The sequence below is a fragment of the Aquarana catesbeiana genome, linkage group LG09 (genome assembly GCF_042186555.1).
Source record: "Aquarana catesbeiana isolate 2022-GZ linkage group LG09, ASM4218655v1, whole genome shotgun sequence".
NCBI classification, from domain to species: Eukaryota; Metazoa; Chordata; class Amphibia; order Anura; family Ranidae; genus Aquarana; species Aquarana catesbeiana.
In genome coordinates this window covers 255,844,888-255,864,134 of record NC_133332.1, presented here as the reverse complement: position 1 = coordinate 255,864,134, position 19,247 = coordinate 255,844,888, and the positions used below count along the sequence as shown (strand labels likewise).

Genomic DNA, 19,247 nt, shown 5'->3' with positions numbered 1-19,247 from the left:
CGTCGAACGACCGCACAATTGTCAGTTTAAGCGACACAATGCCGAATAGCAAAAGGTGCTCTGGTCAGGAAGGGGGTAAAATTTTCCAGGGCTGAAGCGGTTAAATAGTTCATTTGGGCCCCTTTCAAGGTAGCCCAAACACACTATTTCCTTTACTAACACATGCAACCTTTGTCATTCATAATACAAGACTTTCTCTGAATGCTTCTGCAGTTCTCAGCCCAATTTGATTTTGTTCCAGGAACAGGACGTTAAGGTCCCGTACCATTGCCAACCACACAGCGTTGTATACTGTATGTAGCTGATGCTACGTACAGTTTATACAGCTGACAGCGGTCACATGTTAATAAGGGAAAACGTTCATTTGGGCCAACTTGGCCCAAACAACTTATCATAGGCGTGCGCACAGGGTGTCCTGGGTGTGCGCCACCCCACAGCGTTGCCGGCTTCTCCTCTCCTCTTCCGCTGGCTGCTGCAGACACACAGAGAGGTCATTCATCTTTTGAATGAACACAGTGAGTGATTGGTACCCCGATTACTCACAGTGTTCATTCATAACTGAAACTATGTTTACTGTGCTTCAGTTTATGAATGAACAGGAAGACTGTGCAGAGCTCTTCCTGTTCATTCATTCTGTGCAGCTGAGGCTGGGGATCAGTTGTAATAAACCTATAGGGAAACAGAATAATATAAAAAAATCTCATCTGGAATATGCAGCTCAGTTTTGGGCTCACAAAAGTACACCGGGGAACTGGAGAAAGTGAGGAGAAGGTCAACCAAACTGAATTTATTCCCTCTTGAGAAGAGGAGATTAAGGGGGAATATGATCAACATGTGCAAATACATAAGGGGTCCATATAGTGAACTTGGTGCGGCGTTATTCACTTTAAGGTCATCACAGAGGACAAGGGGGCACTCTTTACAGCTGGAGGAAAAGAGATTTCATTACAAAATACGGAGAGGCTTCTTCACAGTAAGAGCTTGGAAAATGTAGAATAGACTCCCTCAAGAGGTGGCTCCCACTCCCCTTCTGGTCTGCGCTCACATCGTGCCAGGCTCAAGCACACTTATGTTGTCACCTCTTCCAGCAAGACCACAGTGATCCCTACTTCTGTCCTTCATGAGTGCTTAGTGATCAAAGAGAACCACACCGGCCAGGTAGCAGACAGGGCATTTTGCCTCATCTTGTAGTAGGACTGCTCTGGAATACCCGGCCAACGCAGTCCTAAAGCACTTGGTGTGGATAGGTCCCCAAAGCGTAGTTCCAGACGTTTTTGAGTTTCTATAAAGTCAACAGCCACAAAAAGTGCTGCTGACTTTTAAAAAACAGACGCTCACCTGTCCCACGATCCAGCGATGCGGCAGCTCGAAACCTCGGCTCTCCCCATCGCTGGCATTGCAAGTGTGGGCACCCGGTTGTGACAGCTGTGGTTGCTTCACAGTAGGGTTGCCACCTTTTCTTCAAGTCAAACCGGAACACTTTAGCGGCACACGGCAATTTTTTTTTTTATAGTAAAAACTATACATATATTTTGCTATTAAATAACATTTCTAATCATATGAAGTTAAGAAACATCAGGGTCCACAGAGTTCCCCTTTTACATCTGAATCCACAGAGTCCCCCTTTACATCAGAGTCCACAGAGTTCTCCTTTTACATCTGAACTCGCAGAGTTCCCTTTCACTGTAAGAGGGGACTCTGCAGACTCTGATGTAAGAGACAACTCTGGGGACTCTAACATAAGGGATCCTCTGGGAACCCTGATTTAAGGGGGAACACTGAGAACTCTGATGTACGGAGAGGACTCTGATGTAAGGGGAAACACTGTGGCCTCTGCTGTAAAGGGGAAATCTGATGTAAGGGGTGCTCTGACAACCCTGATTTGCCTTAGTGTACTTATTTAGAGGCAGGAGAGAGAAGGGGGGAGACTTCAGTTACAGACAGGGATGGATGGTGAGCTCACTCACCCCTTGGCAGTCAGCACCTCTCATCCAGATGTATCTGAGGCTGCTGGACTTCAAATTTCTGGCACCAACTTACTTATTCTGAGGCACAGTGCTGAGGATTGGAGTGTGGGCAGACACAGAAGGGTAGGGGTGGGGGGAAGAGGCACAGATCGCACCCTCTCTCCTCTCCTGTCTGTGTGTGTTTGAGGCGGGTTGTTAGTGCTGGCTTTGGACAGTGTAACAGACACTCTCAGCTTAGACAACTGCAGCCAGCAACCCTGCTGGAAAACCATAGTCCAGTCTAAATAATGTGTCCGGGTTTCAGGCAGTCTGGAACTCGGACACATGATTCCAAACCCGAACTGTCCGGGTGAATCCTGGACAGGTGGCAACCCTACTTCACAGTCGGAAGCTCACTGCACATGGGTGAGTCACGCTGAGCCTCCTCAATGGCCGGGCAATCTTCTGGGACCTGTGACATGTCCCAGAAGATTGCAGGGATGGAGGGGGAGAGGAAAACTTCCGCTCGAGTAACCTAGGCGGCCTGAGTGGAAGTGGGAGCTGGGTACCTGTCAAAACTAGGTACCTGCTCCCCCCCCCCCCCCAAAAAAAAAGACATGCCAAATGTGGCATATTGGGGGTTAAGGAGTGCTTAATGCGGAACTTCCACTTTCCAAAAAAAGAAAGCAAGTTTAAAAAATGAAGTGCAATGAACTTTAAGCCCAGTGCATACCTAAAAACCACCAAGTATTACCATCATTTTCCATCCCTACCCCAAAATGGCAAATTCTGGTCATCAAAAAAACAGTGTCTGACACACCAGTTTCTTTTCAGAGTACAAAAATTAATTTTCTTGAACTTACGTGGGTAGGTCGTAGTTGAAACCTGAAAAAAAAAAAAAGAAAGGAAATCGTTATCACAAATTTCAGACTGGTTTACAGTGTGTATTTGTTAGTGTTTTGTTCTCTTGAATATGAATCCTTTGATGTGGGTAACAGCAGCTCTTCTAAAGCTTTGTTCACAAAGGGGGGCACCACAGTGTAAGCTGGGGGTCAGTAAGCCAATGATCGTGGTCGACCGCAAGGAGCTGGTCTACGAATACGGTGGTGGTGGAGTGGATCTGTGCTGTCAGTGGAATACATTGGTATTCCAGAAGCGCTGTTTGACCTTCCTGTAAAAAGGGGTCACAATTCTCTGGTGAGTGGCCACCCATCTCTGGAGCACTTGTGGTGAAGAACTAGGAATCCGATTTTGAGCATCACAATTTGGTGTTCAGATTTAACACATATGGACTTTTAGCTTGTTATTTATTTGTATTTGCATTTTTTATTTACTGAACATCACTAGTGCCTCATCGTTTAATATCATTTTTCCACAGCATTTGGTAAATTGTTCACTTTTAAAGGGGCAACTTTTATTATGTTTGTTCACTGATTTCACAGGGCGCCATTCATTGTTATTCATTTTTTCAGGTAGAAAGTGCTACCTACACAGCGCTATGTGTGTGTGTGTGTGTGTGTGTGTGTGTGTGTATGTGGGGGGGGGGGTGATGTGAAGGGGACAGAGGAGACACTGTTGGAGGGGGGACAGAGGACACTGCGTTGGGGGGGTACAGAACACTACTGTGGGGGGTGGGGATACTGCTATGGGGGGGCAGAGGACACTACAGTGGGAGGGGGTGAGGGGGGGAGAGGGACAGAGGACACTACAGGGGGGGTGGGGATGATGTGAAGGAGGCAGAGGACACTGCGTTGGGGGGTACAGAACACTACTGTGGAGGGGAGGGGGGGCAGAGGATACTGCTACGGGGGGGGGGCAGGGCAGAGGATCCTGCTACGGGGGGGGGGGCAGAGGACACTACGGGGGGAGGGGGGGAGGGGCAGAGGACATTACAGGGGGGGGGGGGCACGGGGATCACAGGTGTTCCGTACATCTCTGTGAAGTCAAGTCCCATTGATGTCAATGGGGATGCAGCGGCTGCATGAACACAGACACTACCCTCAATTGGACATCCATGAGCGTATATGGCACTGAACGCACAATGACTGCATTGAGGGTCATGCACCCCGACCCACACACACGCTTCATCCCAATCCCATCAATGAGACTTGTCTGCACACAGATACACGGAACACCTGTGATCCCTGTGCTGGTAAATACGGCCCTCGAATGTGTGAATGAGGCCTAATTGTGAATAAAAGCACTGGAAAAGCCAGCTCAGCTTTAAATAAGTGTTGTATGTAGTACTAAAACTGGTCATACATGTTGCAATCTGATTGCACAATCTCGGTTAGATCAGCCAATGTCTAGGTAGTACAATGTCCTGCCTGGTTGGATAAAGATTTATTGGATTGTGCATCTAAACTCCTTGGATGTGACGGCTGCATTCGTTTTTTTTTTTCACCCTTACTATGACTCGGTGATCCTGCCAGTAACACACTTCCTGTAGAAGGATGGTATTGCTCACTCACCACACTGTATAACAGGAGAAGCAGCATTGTTATCCTAAGACAAGACTGAAGAAACCCTCCCCCTCTCCTCATCTGTATGATATGGGGGGAGGTGTTCTGTAGTCCACAGAGAAAATCAGGCAGCCCCGGCTGCATGGAAGTTGATTGCACTACATGCAGAGAGCACGGGACATTACAAGCGCGATGGATTTCTGGCAGATCAACAGGTCTTTTTTTGCACTTTTCTAAGGTCTCATTTAGACATGTGGTTGGGGGGTTGTTAAAAATGAGTGGTTGGCTGAGTGGTAGAACCCTCCAACCACCCTCCAACCACCCCCCCCTTAACGTGATTGTAAACGATCACCTTGTAAAACAGCCCATTTAGTTTAAAATAGAAATGAGAGGCAAAACATTTTTGTATAGGTATAAAAAAAAAAAAAAAAAAAAAAAAGAAGATAAATACCTTTTTTTAACTTTTTTATAAGTGATCACATTCCCTCTGTTCTCAGCTGCATAAAAGCTGGGGGAGGAGCAGCAGCAGCACACTGAGCTTCCCAGTGAATGGCTGTGCAGCGGGGTGTGTCAGGACAAGTTTGATCATTGGAGGAGAGTACACTGAGTTCCCAGCATAGCTAGAGAACTGACCACGATGTACTCTTCTGCTTAGTGGTCAGTTTTTAATAGAAAAGAAGAGGGACTGGCAGAAACACCAGGGATTTCACATAAAAGAAGCAATACAAAGAGAACAGGATCATTTCTCATATAAGTACATGGTACAACAGGCACATATCAGGAATATAAAATGTTGGGGTAACAAACTGCAATGGCAGCGGATGAGGGTGTTTTACACGCCACGGTTGCAATGCTTTGTGACGGTAGCATTTCTGCAGCATATTTGGCAAGTACAGAATCACAGTATATATAAAATAATATGCAAAGTGGATGGAGGGAAGCTTCAGAATGGCAAAGATGTGTTTATAACAAAATTATGTGAGTGGACTGCAGTTCCTCTTTAAAACTAAGTTCAACATTGCAAGACAAGCCCAGTAAAATGTGGTTAACTGCTATTAGCTATTCTTCATAAAGCGACGGCCTTCACAATGTGTCTTGTACAACATAACAAACAGGAACATGCAAGCAATAAGCAAAGAGTACACTCCGAAGATACATTATGAAGGAAAAGGAGTCACATCTACAGAAACGCAGTTTGACACCTGAATTCCACATCGATGATGTTGTTCAGAAAACCATAAATCCTATTCAAAATGGGGTCTGTTAAGCGCACAATGTAAAGGTCGTTGCTGGGACACACATCACTCCATTTTTTTTTTTTAAATACTGTTACTGCATATTTTGTTATTCATGCATGACATCTACAGCATTTTTACAGCAACTTACTCTTCGTTTTCCTTCTTCTGGCAATCAGAACAATAGTGACGATTAAAACCGATACTATACAGAGTAAACCAATAATAAGAATGTACAAAGATATTCCAGAGCCTGTCGAGAGAAAACAACAAAAGAGACACGTTCATTTTCAATTATTAATACTCTGCCCTAATATGTTAAGGCGGATTTGGCAGTCAGCTTTTAGGGCAGGGGTGGTAAACCCCATTTCATTATGGGCGGCATCAGCATAATGGTTGCCCTCAAAGGGCCGGTTGTATCTGCAATGCCCCGTACGCACGGTCGGATTTTCCGACGGAAAATGTTCGATGGGAGCTTGTTGTCGGAAATTCCGACCGTGTGTAGGCTCCATCGGGCATTTTCCATTGGAATTTCCATCACACAAAATTTGAGATCTGGATCTCAAATTTTCCGACAACAAAATCTGTTGTCGTAAATTCCGATCGTGTGTACACAATTCCGACGCACAAAATTCCAGGCATGCTCGGAATCAAGCAGAAGGGCCGCACTGGCTATTGAACTTAATTTTTCTCGGCTCGTCGTACGCGTTGTACGTCACCGCGTTCTTGACGTTCGGAATTTCCTTCAAGATTTGTTTGACCGCGCGTATGCAAGACAAGTTTGAGCCAACACCCGTCGGAAAAAATTTTGTTGTCGGAATGTCTGATTGTGTGTACAGGGCATAAGACTATATACATTTATCCGGGGCTAGGTGCAGGAACTCAATCATGCCCAATTTCCCACTAAACCGCATCAAACGATGGAGGTGGCCAAATTGTACTAACAGTGGGAGGATCCTAAAAAGGCCATAAATACCAGGAATGCAATATGTGTGGAGCTCAGTGATGTGTTATGTACAGAGTACAAAGTTCAGAGGTGCGTTGTGTACAGAATGCAGAGTTCAGGGGTGCGCTGTGCACAGAGTGCAAAGTTCAGGGGTGCACTGTGTACAGAGTGCAGCGTTCAGGGGTGCGCTGTGTACAGAGTGCAGCGTTCAGGGGTGCGCTGTGTACAGAGTTCAGGGGTGCGCTGTGTACAGAGTTCAGGGGTGCGCTGTGTACAGAGTTCAGGGGTGCACTGTGTACAGAGTTCAGGGGTGCACTGTGTACAGAGTTCAGGGGTGCACTGTGTACAGAGTGCAGAGTTCAGGGGTGCACTGTGTACAGAGTGCAGAGTTCAGGGGTGCACTGTGTACAGAGTTCAGGGGTGCGCTGTGTATAGAGTGTAGAGTTCAGGGGTGCGCTGTGTACAGAGTGCAGAGTTCAGGGGTGCGCTGTGTGCAGAGTTCAGGGGTGCGCTTTGTACAGAGCTTAATGGTGCTCTGTGTACAGAGTGCAAGATTTAGGGAGAGTAGAGTTCAGGGGTCTGCCATGTACCAAGTGCAGAGTTCAAAGGTATGCTATGTACTGAGTGCAGATTTCAGGGGTGCACTGCTTACCAAGTTCAGGAGTGCGCTACATACCGAGTGCAAAGTTTACTGGTGTGCTACATAACATTTGCAGTTTCAGGGGTGCTCTATGCACAGAGTGCAGAGTTCAGGGGTGCTCTATGCACAGAGTGCAGAGTTCAGGGGTGCGCTATGTACAGCGTGCTGCGTTCAGGGGCATGGTGTGTGAGGAGTGCAGTTTTGGGGGTGCACTATGTACAGAGTGCAGAGTTCAGGGGTGACCTATGCGCAATGCAAAAGTGCAGGGTTCAGGGGTTTGCAACATACTGAGTACAGAGATCAGGGGTGTGCTGTGTATAGAGTGCAGGGTTGAGGAGTGCATTACATACAGAATGTAGAGTTTAGAGATGTAGTATTAACAGTTTGCAGGGTTCAGCTCTTTTACAGGCTGTCCACATCTCACTTCCACCCCTGCTCAGCTCTGACCTCTGCACCACTCTCACTCATTCCCCATCTCTACACACACTTCCCTCCACAGCCCTCATCTCCCCCCACGTTCTGAAATGGCCTGGCAGGCCAAATTCAGCCTATGGGCCTTGTGTTTGACACATGTGGTCTAGGGGGGAAGAAACAAGAATTATAATATGAAGGAATAAAAAGAAATGCATTGTTTTATTCCTTGTTCCCCCAGCAGCCGGTGCTCTCATCCGCACTTCTCCGTGGGCAGGCCTTATTAGTCCTCACCTGCTATAAAAGACTGGGGATGAGCACAGGCTTGTTTGGATACTAGTTCAAACCCCCCTGAGCTATCCCACAAGGAAGCTGTCATTGCAGATCACTAGTCATAGGAAGCCAAGGCATTGCCCTCCCCACAGCCACACGTATACTTGCGGCTGTGAGGAATGCCTTGGCCGCTTAAGATTTAAGTCCACAGTGGCAACTTCCTGGCGGAACAGTTTAAACGGGTTCGGACTACTGTAGTGTCTGAACACGCCTGGCCACATCCCCGAACACAACTGCTGGCACTGCATTGAAGGTGATGACATTGGAGAGTCTGCAACCGGTGAGCGACTTTGTGGGACTAGTTGTACAACAGGAGGAACACAGGAGGAACACAGCAACAGCTGGGAGTCAGGTAAGTATTTTACTTCATTCCTTACCCCCTAACCTAGTCTATGAGATGTAGAAGAGGTGCAACCAGATAGCAATTTTTACATACAGACACAAGTTAAGCTTTGATGTATCTCTGGTTCATAGGTGATAAAGCAAGGCCAAACTTATGTGGCCATCTCCCCCAAATGATTGAGTTCAGGCGTTTCCTGATCATTTTAGACAATTGTGTTCTTCCAAACTTGTGGTAACAGTTTGGTGAAGACCCTTTTGTTTTTGTAGCTTGACTATGCCCCTGTGTGCAAAGAAATCTCCATTAAGACATGACTTCACTAGTTTGGTGTTGAGGAACTTGAGTGGTTGGCGCAGAACCCTAAGCTCAACCCTACTAAACATCTTTGGGATGAATGAGAACGCCAACTGTAAGCTAGGTCTTCTCATCCAACATCAGTATCTAACCTCACAAATGCTACTTTGGAATAATGGGTACACATTCCCACAGACACCCTCCAAAATCTTGTGGAGAACCTTCCCAAAAGAGTGGAGACTGTTGTAGCCACAACAGGGGCACAACTTCATATTAATGTCTGTGGTTTTGGAATGGGATGTCCAACAAGCTCATTTAGGTGTGATGGTCAAGATGCTCACAAACTCTTGGCCATATGTGTTAGCGATACGTTATTGTTGAGGGAAGGGAAGGATGTATAGGTACTTACAGTGAAAATTAAAATTGCTATTTACTGGTATAAGATGCCTGAAAGTAATGAAGCATCACAATCTTTGAAGTGTTTTGATGACACTGATGTGAGTACTGTACTATAGGACATGACCACTTACCTACACTCTGTCAGCAGTTAACCACTTCCCACCTGTAGGACATGTCTGCATGTCCTCAGGTTGAAGTGGTAATACTGGGACCATGGCTGCAGTCATGACCCTGGTATCTTTTTTTTATTCAGCCGAAAAAAGTGATGGCACAGTGGCTGTATTTGATGGCCACATATAATGGGCACAGTGGCTGTATTTGCTGGGCACAGTGGCTGCATTTGCTGGGCACAGTGGTTGCATATGATGGGCACAGTGGTTGCATCAGTGGTGGCTGGTGCTTAAAATTTTTGGGGGTGCGCAAACAAACTGAAAAATTCAGAAAAAAAACATCAATTACAGCCTCACTGTGCCTATCAAATGCAGCCACTTGCCCATCAAATGCAGCCACTATGCCATCATATGCAGCCACTGTGCCCATCATATGCAGCCACTGTGCCCATCATATGCAGCCACTGTGCCCATCATATGCAGCCACTGTGCCCATCATATGCAGCCACTGTGCCCATCATATGCAGCCACTGTGCCCATCAAATACAGCCACTGTGCCCATCAAATACAGCCACTGTGTCCATCAATTGCAGCCACTGTGCCATCAATTGCAGCCACTGTGCCATCATATGCAGCCACTGTGCCCATCATATGCAGCCACTGTGCCCATCATATACAACCACTGTGCCCATCATATGCAGCCACTGTGCCAAGCAAATACAGCCACTGTGCCCAGCAAATACAGCCACTGTGCCCAGCAAATACAGCCACTGTGCCATCAATTACAGCCACTGTGCCCATCATATGCAGCCACTGTGCCCAGCAAATACAGCCACTGTGCCCATTAAATACAGCCGCTGTGCCCATCAATTGCAGCCACTGTGCCATCATATGCAACGCTAAGTAATTTTCTAGCAAAAAAATGCAGATTTTTACTTGTATGACAGAAATCTCAGAATTGGCCTGGGGGTCAAGTAGTTATTTAGGATGCTGTCTTCTTACCATTGTTAAATATATATATTTATTTATTTTTTCTGTTAAATACAACTAGTGCAAGCGCCATCTACAGTCTATAACTGTAACAGTGAAAGTAGTTCCATCCATCTGACTGTGATGTGTGGCAGAGCTGTATAAATCAGGACTGGATGGACAGGTAAAATGTCACCCATATATATTTCATGTGTGTTTAGGGGGTTTGCCTGGAGTTCAGTATTAAAGACACACTGTCTTTGCAACACAAGTATCCTAATAAAAGTCCATTACACCGATAATGTCTTTCTTCAACTTACTTTTAATGGCTTCAGCTGGTGGGTTATTGTGCATAACGTGAGTGGTAAATGAGTATGCGGGAAATGAGCTTGAATTGAACTTCCTGGGTTGTTTTGTCCTGGCAATGGCTGAGTCATCTTCACTGGAAGCTCCTATTGTGTAAAAAGGAAAACAAAAAAAACTTACTTATGTAACATATGTACAAGGCAATATGTGCATACAAAATGCAGGAAGTAATAGAACTACAAACAGTCATTAGCAACAAAAAAAAGAGAATATAAAAAAATGAAAATAAAATATTCACGGATATTAAGAAAGAGATTGAGATAAAAATATATATACAGTAACTCAGAAAAGTGAGTACACCCCTCACATTTTTGTAAATATTTTATTCTATCTTTTCATGTGACAACACTGAAGAAATGACACTTTGCTACAATGTAAAGTAGTGAGTGTACAGCTTGTATAACAGTGTAAATTTGCTGTCCCCTCAAAATAACTCAACACACACCCATTAATGTCTAAACCGCTGGCAACAAAAGTGAGTATACCCCTAAGTGAAAATGTCCAAATTGGGCCCAAAGTGTAAATATTTTGTGTGGCCACCATTATTTTCCAGCACTGCCTTAACACTCTTGGGCATGGAGTTCAGCAGAGCTTCACAGGTTGCCACTGGAGTCCTCTTCCATTCCTCCATGACCACATCATGGAGCTGGTGGATGTTAGAGACCTTGTGCTCCTCCACCTTCCGTTTGAGGATGCCCCACAGATGCTCAATAGGGTTTAGGTCTGGAGATATGCTTGTCCAGTCCATCACTTTACCCTCAGCTTTTTTAGCAAGGCAGTGGTCGTCTTGTGTGTTTGGGGTTGTGTTTGGGGTGGTTATCATGTTGGAATACTGCCCTGCGGCCCAGTCTTCGAAGGGGATCATGCTCTGCTTCAGTATGTCACAGTACATGTTGGCATTCATGGTTCCCTCAATGAACTGTAGCTCCCCAGTGCCGACAGCACTCATGCAGCCCCAGACCATGACACTCCCACCACCATGCTTGACTGTAGGCAAGACACACTTGTCTTTGAACGCCTCACCTGGTTGCCGCCACACACGCTTGTCACCATCTGAACCAAATAACTTTATCTTGGTCTCATCAGATCACAGGACATGGTTCCAGTAATCCATGTCCTTAGTCTGCTTGTCTTCAGCAAACTGTTTGCAGGCTTTCTTGAGCATCATCTTTAGAAGAGGCTTCCTTCTGGGACGACAGCCATGCAGACCAATTTGATGCAGTGTGCGGCGTATGATCTGAGCACTGACAGGCTGACCCCCCACCCCTTTAACCTCTGCAGCAATGCTGGCAGCACTCATACGTCTATTTCCCAAAGACAACCTCTGGATATGACACTGAGCATGTGACCTCAACTTCTTTGGTTGACCATGGCGAGGCCTGTTCTGAGTGGAACCTGTCCTGTTAAACCGCTGTATGGTCTTGGTCACCGTGCTGCAGCTCAGTTTCAGGGTCTTGGCAATCTTCTTAAAGCCTAGGCCATGTTTATGTAGAGCAACAATTCTTTTTTTCAGATCCTCAGAGAGTTCTTTGCCATGAGGTGCCATATTGAACTTCCAGTGACCAGTATGAGAGAGTGAGAGCGATAACATCAAATTTAACTCACCTGCTCCCCATTTACACCTGAGACCTTGTAACACTAACGAGTCACATGACACGAGGGAGAGAAAACGGCTAATTGGGCCCAATTTTGACCTTTTTTTACTTAGGGGTGTACTCACTTTTGTTGTCAGTGGTTTAGACATTAATGGCTGTGTGTTGAGTTATTTTGAGGGGACAGCAAATTTACACTGTTATACAAGCTGTGCACTCACTACTTTACATTGTAGCAAAGTGTAATTTCTTCAATGTTGTCACATGAAAAGATATAATAAAAAAATTACAAAAATATAAGGGGTGTACTCACTTCTGTGAGATACTGTAGCATAAATCTCAAGAGACGCCTTTCAGGACGTACTGTACTTCTAATTGATGGTTTTAGGACTGCATATTTTGAAACCACTAGAGGGCACTAGTATACCAAAATATTTTCTCTTCTCTCTCTATATACATATACACACACCACCGATTAGCCATAACATTATGCCCACCCACCTAATATTGAGTAGGTCCCCCTTTTCCCACCAAAACAACTCTGATCCGTCGAGATTGAAGAGCACCAGACCTCTGAAGGTATGCTGTGTTATCTGGCACCTATCAGTCAGTAGCAGATGACTGCCTCTGTCGGCTTGCAGTCTTCCCTTAGTCATAGCTCCCAATTGTCTCTGATTTTGAGGGACTGTCCCTGATTTGGAACAAAGTCCCTCTGCCCTCCTCATTTTGGTCTGCTCTATATAGCTGTATGTAAAACGCACTTTGGGGTTTATTTACTAAAGCTGGAGAGTGCAAAATCAGGCTCACTTCTGCATAGAAACCAATCAACTTCCAGGTTTTATTGCCAAGGCTTAATAGAACAAGCTGAGGTTAGAAGCCGATTGGCTACCATGCACAACTGCACCAGATTCTGAGTGCATCAGTTTTAATAAATCTACCCCTTTACATCTTTCAAAAAGTTTTTCTCAGTGCTAAACATATATATATATATATATATATATATATATATATATATTCTGAATTTTAATTTCTTAACACCAGTATATATGTATATTATTGTTTAAAAAAAAAGCACTTGTGGGTTTAACTCATCTTTTTTTTGTATAATTCTCCTTTAAGAGGGCTTGGCAGGAGGTATGTCCTATGCCTACATACTTTTGCTAATAGGTGTCCCTCATTCCCATCCAAAAAAGTTGGGCGGTATGCCCATAGTGCATCCTTCCCCAAGTAGGCAACACACTCACACCCAGCCATCTACATGATGTAAAAGAAAACCTGATTCATCAGACCAGGACACCTTTTTCCATTGCTCTGTGGTCCAGTTCTCATGCTTAGGTGCCCATTGTAGGCTCTTTTGGTTGTGGACAAAGCACTTTACCGGTCTGCAGCTATGCAGCCTCATACACAACAAATCGCGATGCACTGTGTGTTCTGACACCTTTCTATCAGAACCAGTATTAGCAAGCTCCAGTTGAGCTCCAGTTGCTCCTCTATTGGATCAGGCTTTACAGAGCAACCTTTGCTCCCCACATGCATCAAAAACCCTTGGCCGCCTGTCCCTTGTTTGCCAGTTTTACTTCCTTGGGCCACTTTTGGTGGGTTCTGACCACTGCAGACCAGGAACATCCTACAAGACCACAAGAGCCGCAGTTTTGGAGTTGTTCTGGCCCAGTTGCCTAGACATTACAATTTGGCCCTTGTCAAAGTCGCTCAAATCGTTACGTTTGCCCATTTTTTGGCTTTCAACGCACCAACTTTAGGGCCAAAATGTTCACCTAAAGCCTGAAATATCACACCCTCTTTCAGAGGCTATTGTTAAAATAATCAAGGTTATTCACTTTACCTGTCAGTGGTCAGAATGCTGTGGCTCATCAGTGTGTGTATATATGGCCACTGACAGGTAAAGGGAATATCTCGATACAATGGCAACTAAAAATTGGTGGGATATATTAGGCAGCAAGTGAACATGTTGTCCATTAAGTTGTTGTGGTGAACGCAGAAAAAAAATGGGCATCGCAGTTTAGTTATGTATGGGGCTGTGAAGCCCATGTGACCCATATTCACAGCCAAAAGCTTCCACAATGGTCACATGAACATCAGAACTGGACTGCAGAGCAACGGAAGAAGGTGGCCTGGTCTGATGAATCACCTTTTCTCTTACATCATGTGGATGGCCGGGTGCGTGTGCGTCACTTACCTGGGGAAGAGATGGCACCAGGATGCGGAATAAGAAGGCAAGTTGGCAGAGGCAATGTGATGCTTTAGGCAATGTTCTGCTGGGAAAACTTGGATCCTGCCATCCATGTGGATGTTACTTTGGTGTCCATGCCTCAGTGGGTCAGGGCTGTTTTAGCAAAAGGGGCCATACTTAATATTAGGTGGGTGGTCCTAATGTTATGGCTGATCGGTATATATATATATATATATATATATATATATATATATATATATATATATATATATATATATATATATATATATATATTAATATTCATAAACAATTTATATTTCCAGCCAGTAGGCCAAGATCAAGGCCAAGATCATCACCACTCTTCACCCGCTCTGCAAGGCTTCAAACATAATTTCAAAAGCCCAAAGTAATTAGTGACACCAATGTCACCAGTACACCATGTATTAAATGGCTATTTGGAAAATAAAGAATTTATATATGAACAGTAAAAAGAAATATAATATCTATCAGTTTTAAACCTGTAAATGTAATACAATAAAATAAAATTAAAAGTCACTGTATTTACCATTTAATCAAACACATTTGCTGTATACTTAGAAGAACTTTACTCCCTCCCCCCTTCCCAAATCCCACCACCATCCCCCCACCCTCCTCTTACCGCTTCATCTGGGTTGTGCACAACCAACATACTCGCCTCTGGTGATCCAGTGGTGTCCTCACAAGATCCACCGCTTCATTGTAGCACCCCCAGTTCATCTTCATGTCATGGGGGAGCTGGTTGCTGTTTCTTCCGGGTTGTGCAGGGGCCTTGTGATGATCCGCATGTGTCCTGATGCATCATCAGCGGGGCAGCTGCAAAACCCATGAAGGAATATCCGGCATCTCCTGATAACTCAGCATGGCTCATGCTCCAGAGAGTATACCCTGTGGCCTTCTGGGATCCATGGCGTAGGTATCCCAGGAGGTTGCAGCATTGTAAACATCATTCTCGTCTAGAAGAGAAACCAGGAAGAAACGGGAGAGGTCCCCAAAAAAGTTGTTCTCCCCTCCAAAAAAACCCCATCTAAATCTGTGAGTACGGGGGTAGAAGGTGAACGGTGGAAAGTTGAGGAGAGAGCGAAGATCCACTTTAAATACTTACCTTCTACCCAGTAAAATTACTTAGTAGAGACACATTTGGCTGCAACTAAAGGTGCAGTCATTTATGGAAATACTCAGCCAGCATTGGACATCTGGGTCCTGCTAATTTTTGGATATCATTTGGTGAACAGTAAAACCTTGCCTTTAAATTCTGCAATGCGTTAAATCTGAGCTTTTCCTGAGCCATGCTAAGACATTGGGTTCTTGGTTTTAAACTACTGTACAGTAATTTTGGCTTTATTTGGGTCTGTGTCCTGCTGGACATTGGACCTCCAACTCAGTCTCAGATCTGAGACTGAGATTTTCCACTAGAATGTCCCATATTTGCCTCCCCCATCCCCAGACCAGTTCCTTGTCTCTGCCTAGGGAAAGCTACACAATGCTTCCACCACCATGCTTCACATTGAAGATATTGGGTTAAGGCTCCCATTCACACAGGGCAGACACCATTGAGATTAGCAGGGATCTGTTCCCTGATCCCATGCTTATCAGAGCAGAGCGGGCAGATGAGCCATCCACGTCCACTCAGTTTATATAGAGCAGACATGGACAGAGCCCACTCTGCTCTATGGGCGGCCAGGAGTAAATAGACTCCATTGTCCATTTACACCTGACTGCCCTCGGATCCACCTAGATGGAGGAGGACGGATCCCCTTCTGTTTGTTTTTAGCGGACTTGACCAGACCATAGGTAGGCAGGTGTAAACAGACACAAGTCTGTTTACACCCATCGGTCCATGGGGTGAATGGACTGTCCAATTTGTGTAAAAGAGGCCTAAGGAGTAGTGGTGGCCTTCTGCCAGATGTTTTGTGCTAAGGTCAAAAAGGTACATTTTGGTTTAATCAGTCTAGGAATTCTTTTTGTATAAATGGCGTCTTTTTTCCAACGTTCTCCTATGCACAACTTCTTTCTTCTTAGCTGTGTATCTCTGGCCTTCTAGTGGATGAGTTTTAGTGGATGATGTTCTCCAGGCAAGGTTGATGGAGTTGTGTCATTTTTTCCATATTTAGATATGTCATGGTGCAAATGGAGGAGGCATACAAAGCTTGGGATATTCCTTTTAAAACTGACCTGAAGCCTTCTCCTTCATCTTGCACCATTGTCAGGCGTCTTGTACTGAAATTAATTACTCTGATTTCACTGCACAGTGTAAGTTTCTCACAATGTGCATTAGAAGCTGCAGCAAGTCAGATAGAGCTCACCTCATTTTCTGGCTGGAAGGACATCTAGCAAACATCCAGCACACCCATTTCATTCATTGATTTCCGTTCTTGTAATCATGGAGGCTCGCCATCACATGCGGGCCTTACAAATGCATCCTGCCCAGAAATGCCCACTTCTAAAGACTTACATCCACAGAACAGGTATTGTTCTTGATTAGTTAATATCTCCATCATCAAGTGGTGGACAAGGAAAATGCAAGGCAACAATTCCAATTCACCAGGTAGAAATAAGTAGCATTAATGTGTCACTAAAGGCATAATTTTTTTTTTAATTTTGAGATAGCGTAAGGGAGGATTATAACACCTGTCATGTATTTTTTTTGCCATCTGTGTCCCATTGGGGAGATTTTCCTTCACTTCCTGTCCCATAGTCAAAACATGAAGTGAGAGGAAATCCCTCCAAAATTAGGGAGTCCTGGGGTATCACCAGAACTAGAGGCTCCATTAGAAGATTTCTATTAGGCTTCATGTACACGGGACGTTTTTACAACCTTTCCTGAACTATTTAACTTGACAGATAGTAACCGACATTTAAAACCTTTGTTTTGCCGCGTTTACATGCTGCATTTGCATTTAGAGGTGTTTAAAAAAACAAAAAATAGCCAAAAATGAAAAACGAAACGCAGCTAAACGCGATTTACCGCGTTTAGAAGCGTTTGGTGCTTGAAATGCCTGTAAACTCAGCTTCTGAACCGATTTTTTTGCATTCCAAAAAATGCCTCTAAACTCAACTGCCTAGAAACTACTGTAAACTACCCTGTGTACATGTACTGATAAGATAACAGAGGAGAGTTCAGGGGCAGTTGAAAAAAACTCCCAACTGCTCCTAAACGTCTGTTTACCAGCAGCAGTGTACATGAGGCCTTACTGTTCTGATGTCAACCAAAAATTTGGGATTTTCCTTTACTTCCTCTTTCAGTGATAATGGTAAATCGGACAAATAGAAAGGGATCAATCTACCTAATGGGGGCACAGACAGCAATAAAAACTGACAGGGGTTCAAATCCCTCTCAACTAAATTCAAAAATAAAAAAAAATAACAAAAGTTTAGTCTGTACATCAGACCAAGTAGGAAGAACCAACAGTATGCAGGACAGAGTAGAGGCTCCTAGGAGAACACATGCTGAGCAAATGGTTGCCAATAATGCCCACCTTTTGATAGAATGTCACACACAGTATATACTATATGTCTTAAAGTTGGTAAACACCTGACCATCAGACCTACAGTGCCTATAGGACCAAACATATTTTGACATCTTGTCTAATTGTTAAAGAATCTGTGAAGGGTACTTCTCCTACAGCATAAAAAGACATATTAATTGTACTCTTTCAACTTTAAGGTAACAGTTTGTAGAGGGCCCTTTTCTGTTCCAGCATGACTGTGTCCAAAGCCATCTCCATGAGTTTTAGAGTGGAGGAACTTGAGTGGCCATCATGGAGCCCTGACCTCAACACTACTGAACACCTTTGGGATCAGATCTTGCCATCCAACATCAGTACCTGACCTCAACACTACTAAACACCTTTGGGATCAGATCTTCCCATCCAACATCAGTACCTGACCTCAGCCCTTCTAAACACTTTTGGGATCAGGTCTTCTAATCCAACATCAGTACCTGACCTCAACCCTACTGAACACCTTTGGGATAAATTAGAATGGCAATTGTGAGCCAGGTTCCCACAGATACACTCCAAAATCTTGTGGAAAGTCTTCCCAGAAACATGGCAGGCTTTTATAGCCACAAAAAGAGGGCTAACTTCATATTAATGTCCATGGTTTTGGAATTGAATGTCAAACAAGCTCATAGAGCTTTAACGGTCAGGTGTCCATAAACATTTGGTCATACAGTATGTATATGAATGAGGTATAAAGTTATAGTATGAACACACCATTTATTAATATATTACTCGGGATATCACCCCACCGCACGGTGATCTCACATTCCATATCTGGGTTATCAGTAATGGGATTTTCTATGGTACCAAAGCAAAAGGAGGAGTCATTGGTTAGGTGTTAAAACCCGCATTGCACATTTTCATTCCAGATATACTTGCAGTTATCTCTCTCTATCTCTCATATCATGTATGTAGCTCACCCCCATAGGAGCAGCTGGCGAATACAGTCCTATTCCCCCACTTAAAGCACCCATAGCCAGGCACACAGCATTTTCCTCATTCTTCCACTGGCTCAGAAAACAGTCCAGGAGTTCTTTTAGGGTTTTTATCAGGAACAATAAACTGGGATATGGAGAGGGAGCATGGGATATCCGGAAACTGTAAATCTGGATAACTTGAGGGCTCCTCAATTTCTGGTTGCACTTCACAGACTGTTGAATGTCCCACAGGATTTCTTATGCTGTTGATGACCGGTACTCCTTCCAGAGTTAAAAACCACACACAGTTGCTTTCCTTGAGCACTGGGGTCCTCTACTCACTCAGCCACAGGATCATTGGTTGCCTCCTGCTGATGTCCACCAGGTTCCTCCTAGTGAGGGAGATGTAGACTCACACCACCATAGGACAACTGAACTCTTTCCCACCAACTTCCTCCTGGCTCTCTCCAGTGAGCTTCTCCAGACCCAACTTGATCCTTGGATACAGATCTGCACCAAGCTAAGCCAAGTTTGGACCTTTGGTGTTTTTCTCACAG

The 19,247-nt window shown here is 44.6% G+C and overlaps 1 protein-coding gene across 10 annotated transcripts in view; it reads right to left on the bottom strand.

Moving 5' to 3' along the window:
- The window catches only part of VSIG4 (V-set and immunoglobulin domain containing 4), a 93,893-nt gene that overhangs the window by 6,085 nt on the left and 68,561 nt on the right, over positions 1-19,247 (bottom strand). For all 10 annotated transcript variants that reach the window (XM_073600221.1, XM_073600223.1, XM_073600225.1 and 7 more), the window contains 3 exons: positions 10,406-10,537; positions 5,795-5,896; positions 2,810-2,831 (listed from right to left, as the gene is read on the bottom strand). In XM_073600221.1, coding sequence (XP_073456322.1) covers positions 2,810-2,831; positions 5,795-5,896; positions 10,406-10,537 — 256 coding nt within the window. The remainder of the gene's footprint in view (positions 1-2,809; positions 2,832-5,794; positions 5,897-10,405; positions 10,538-19,247) is intronic.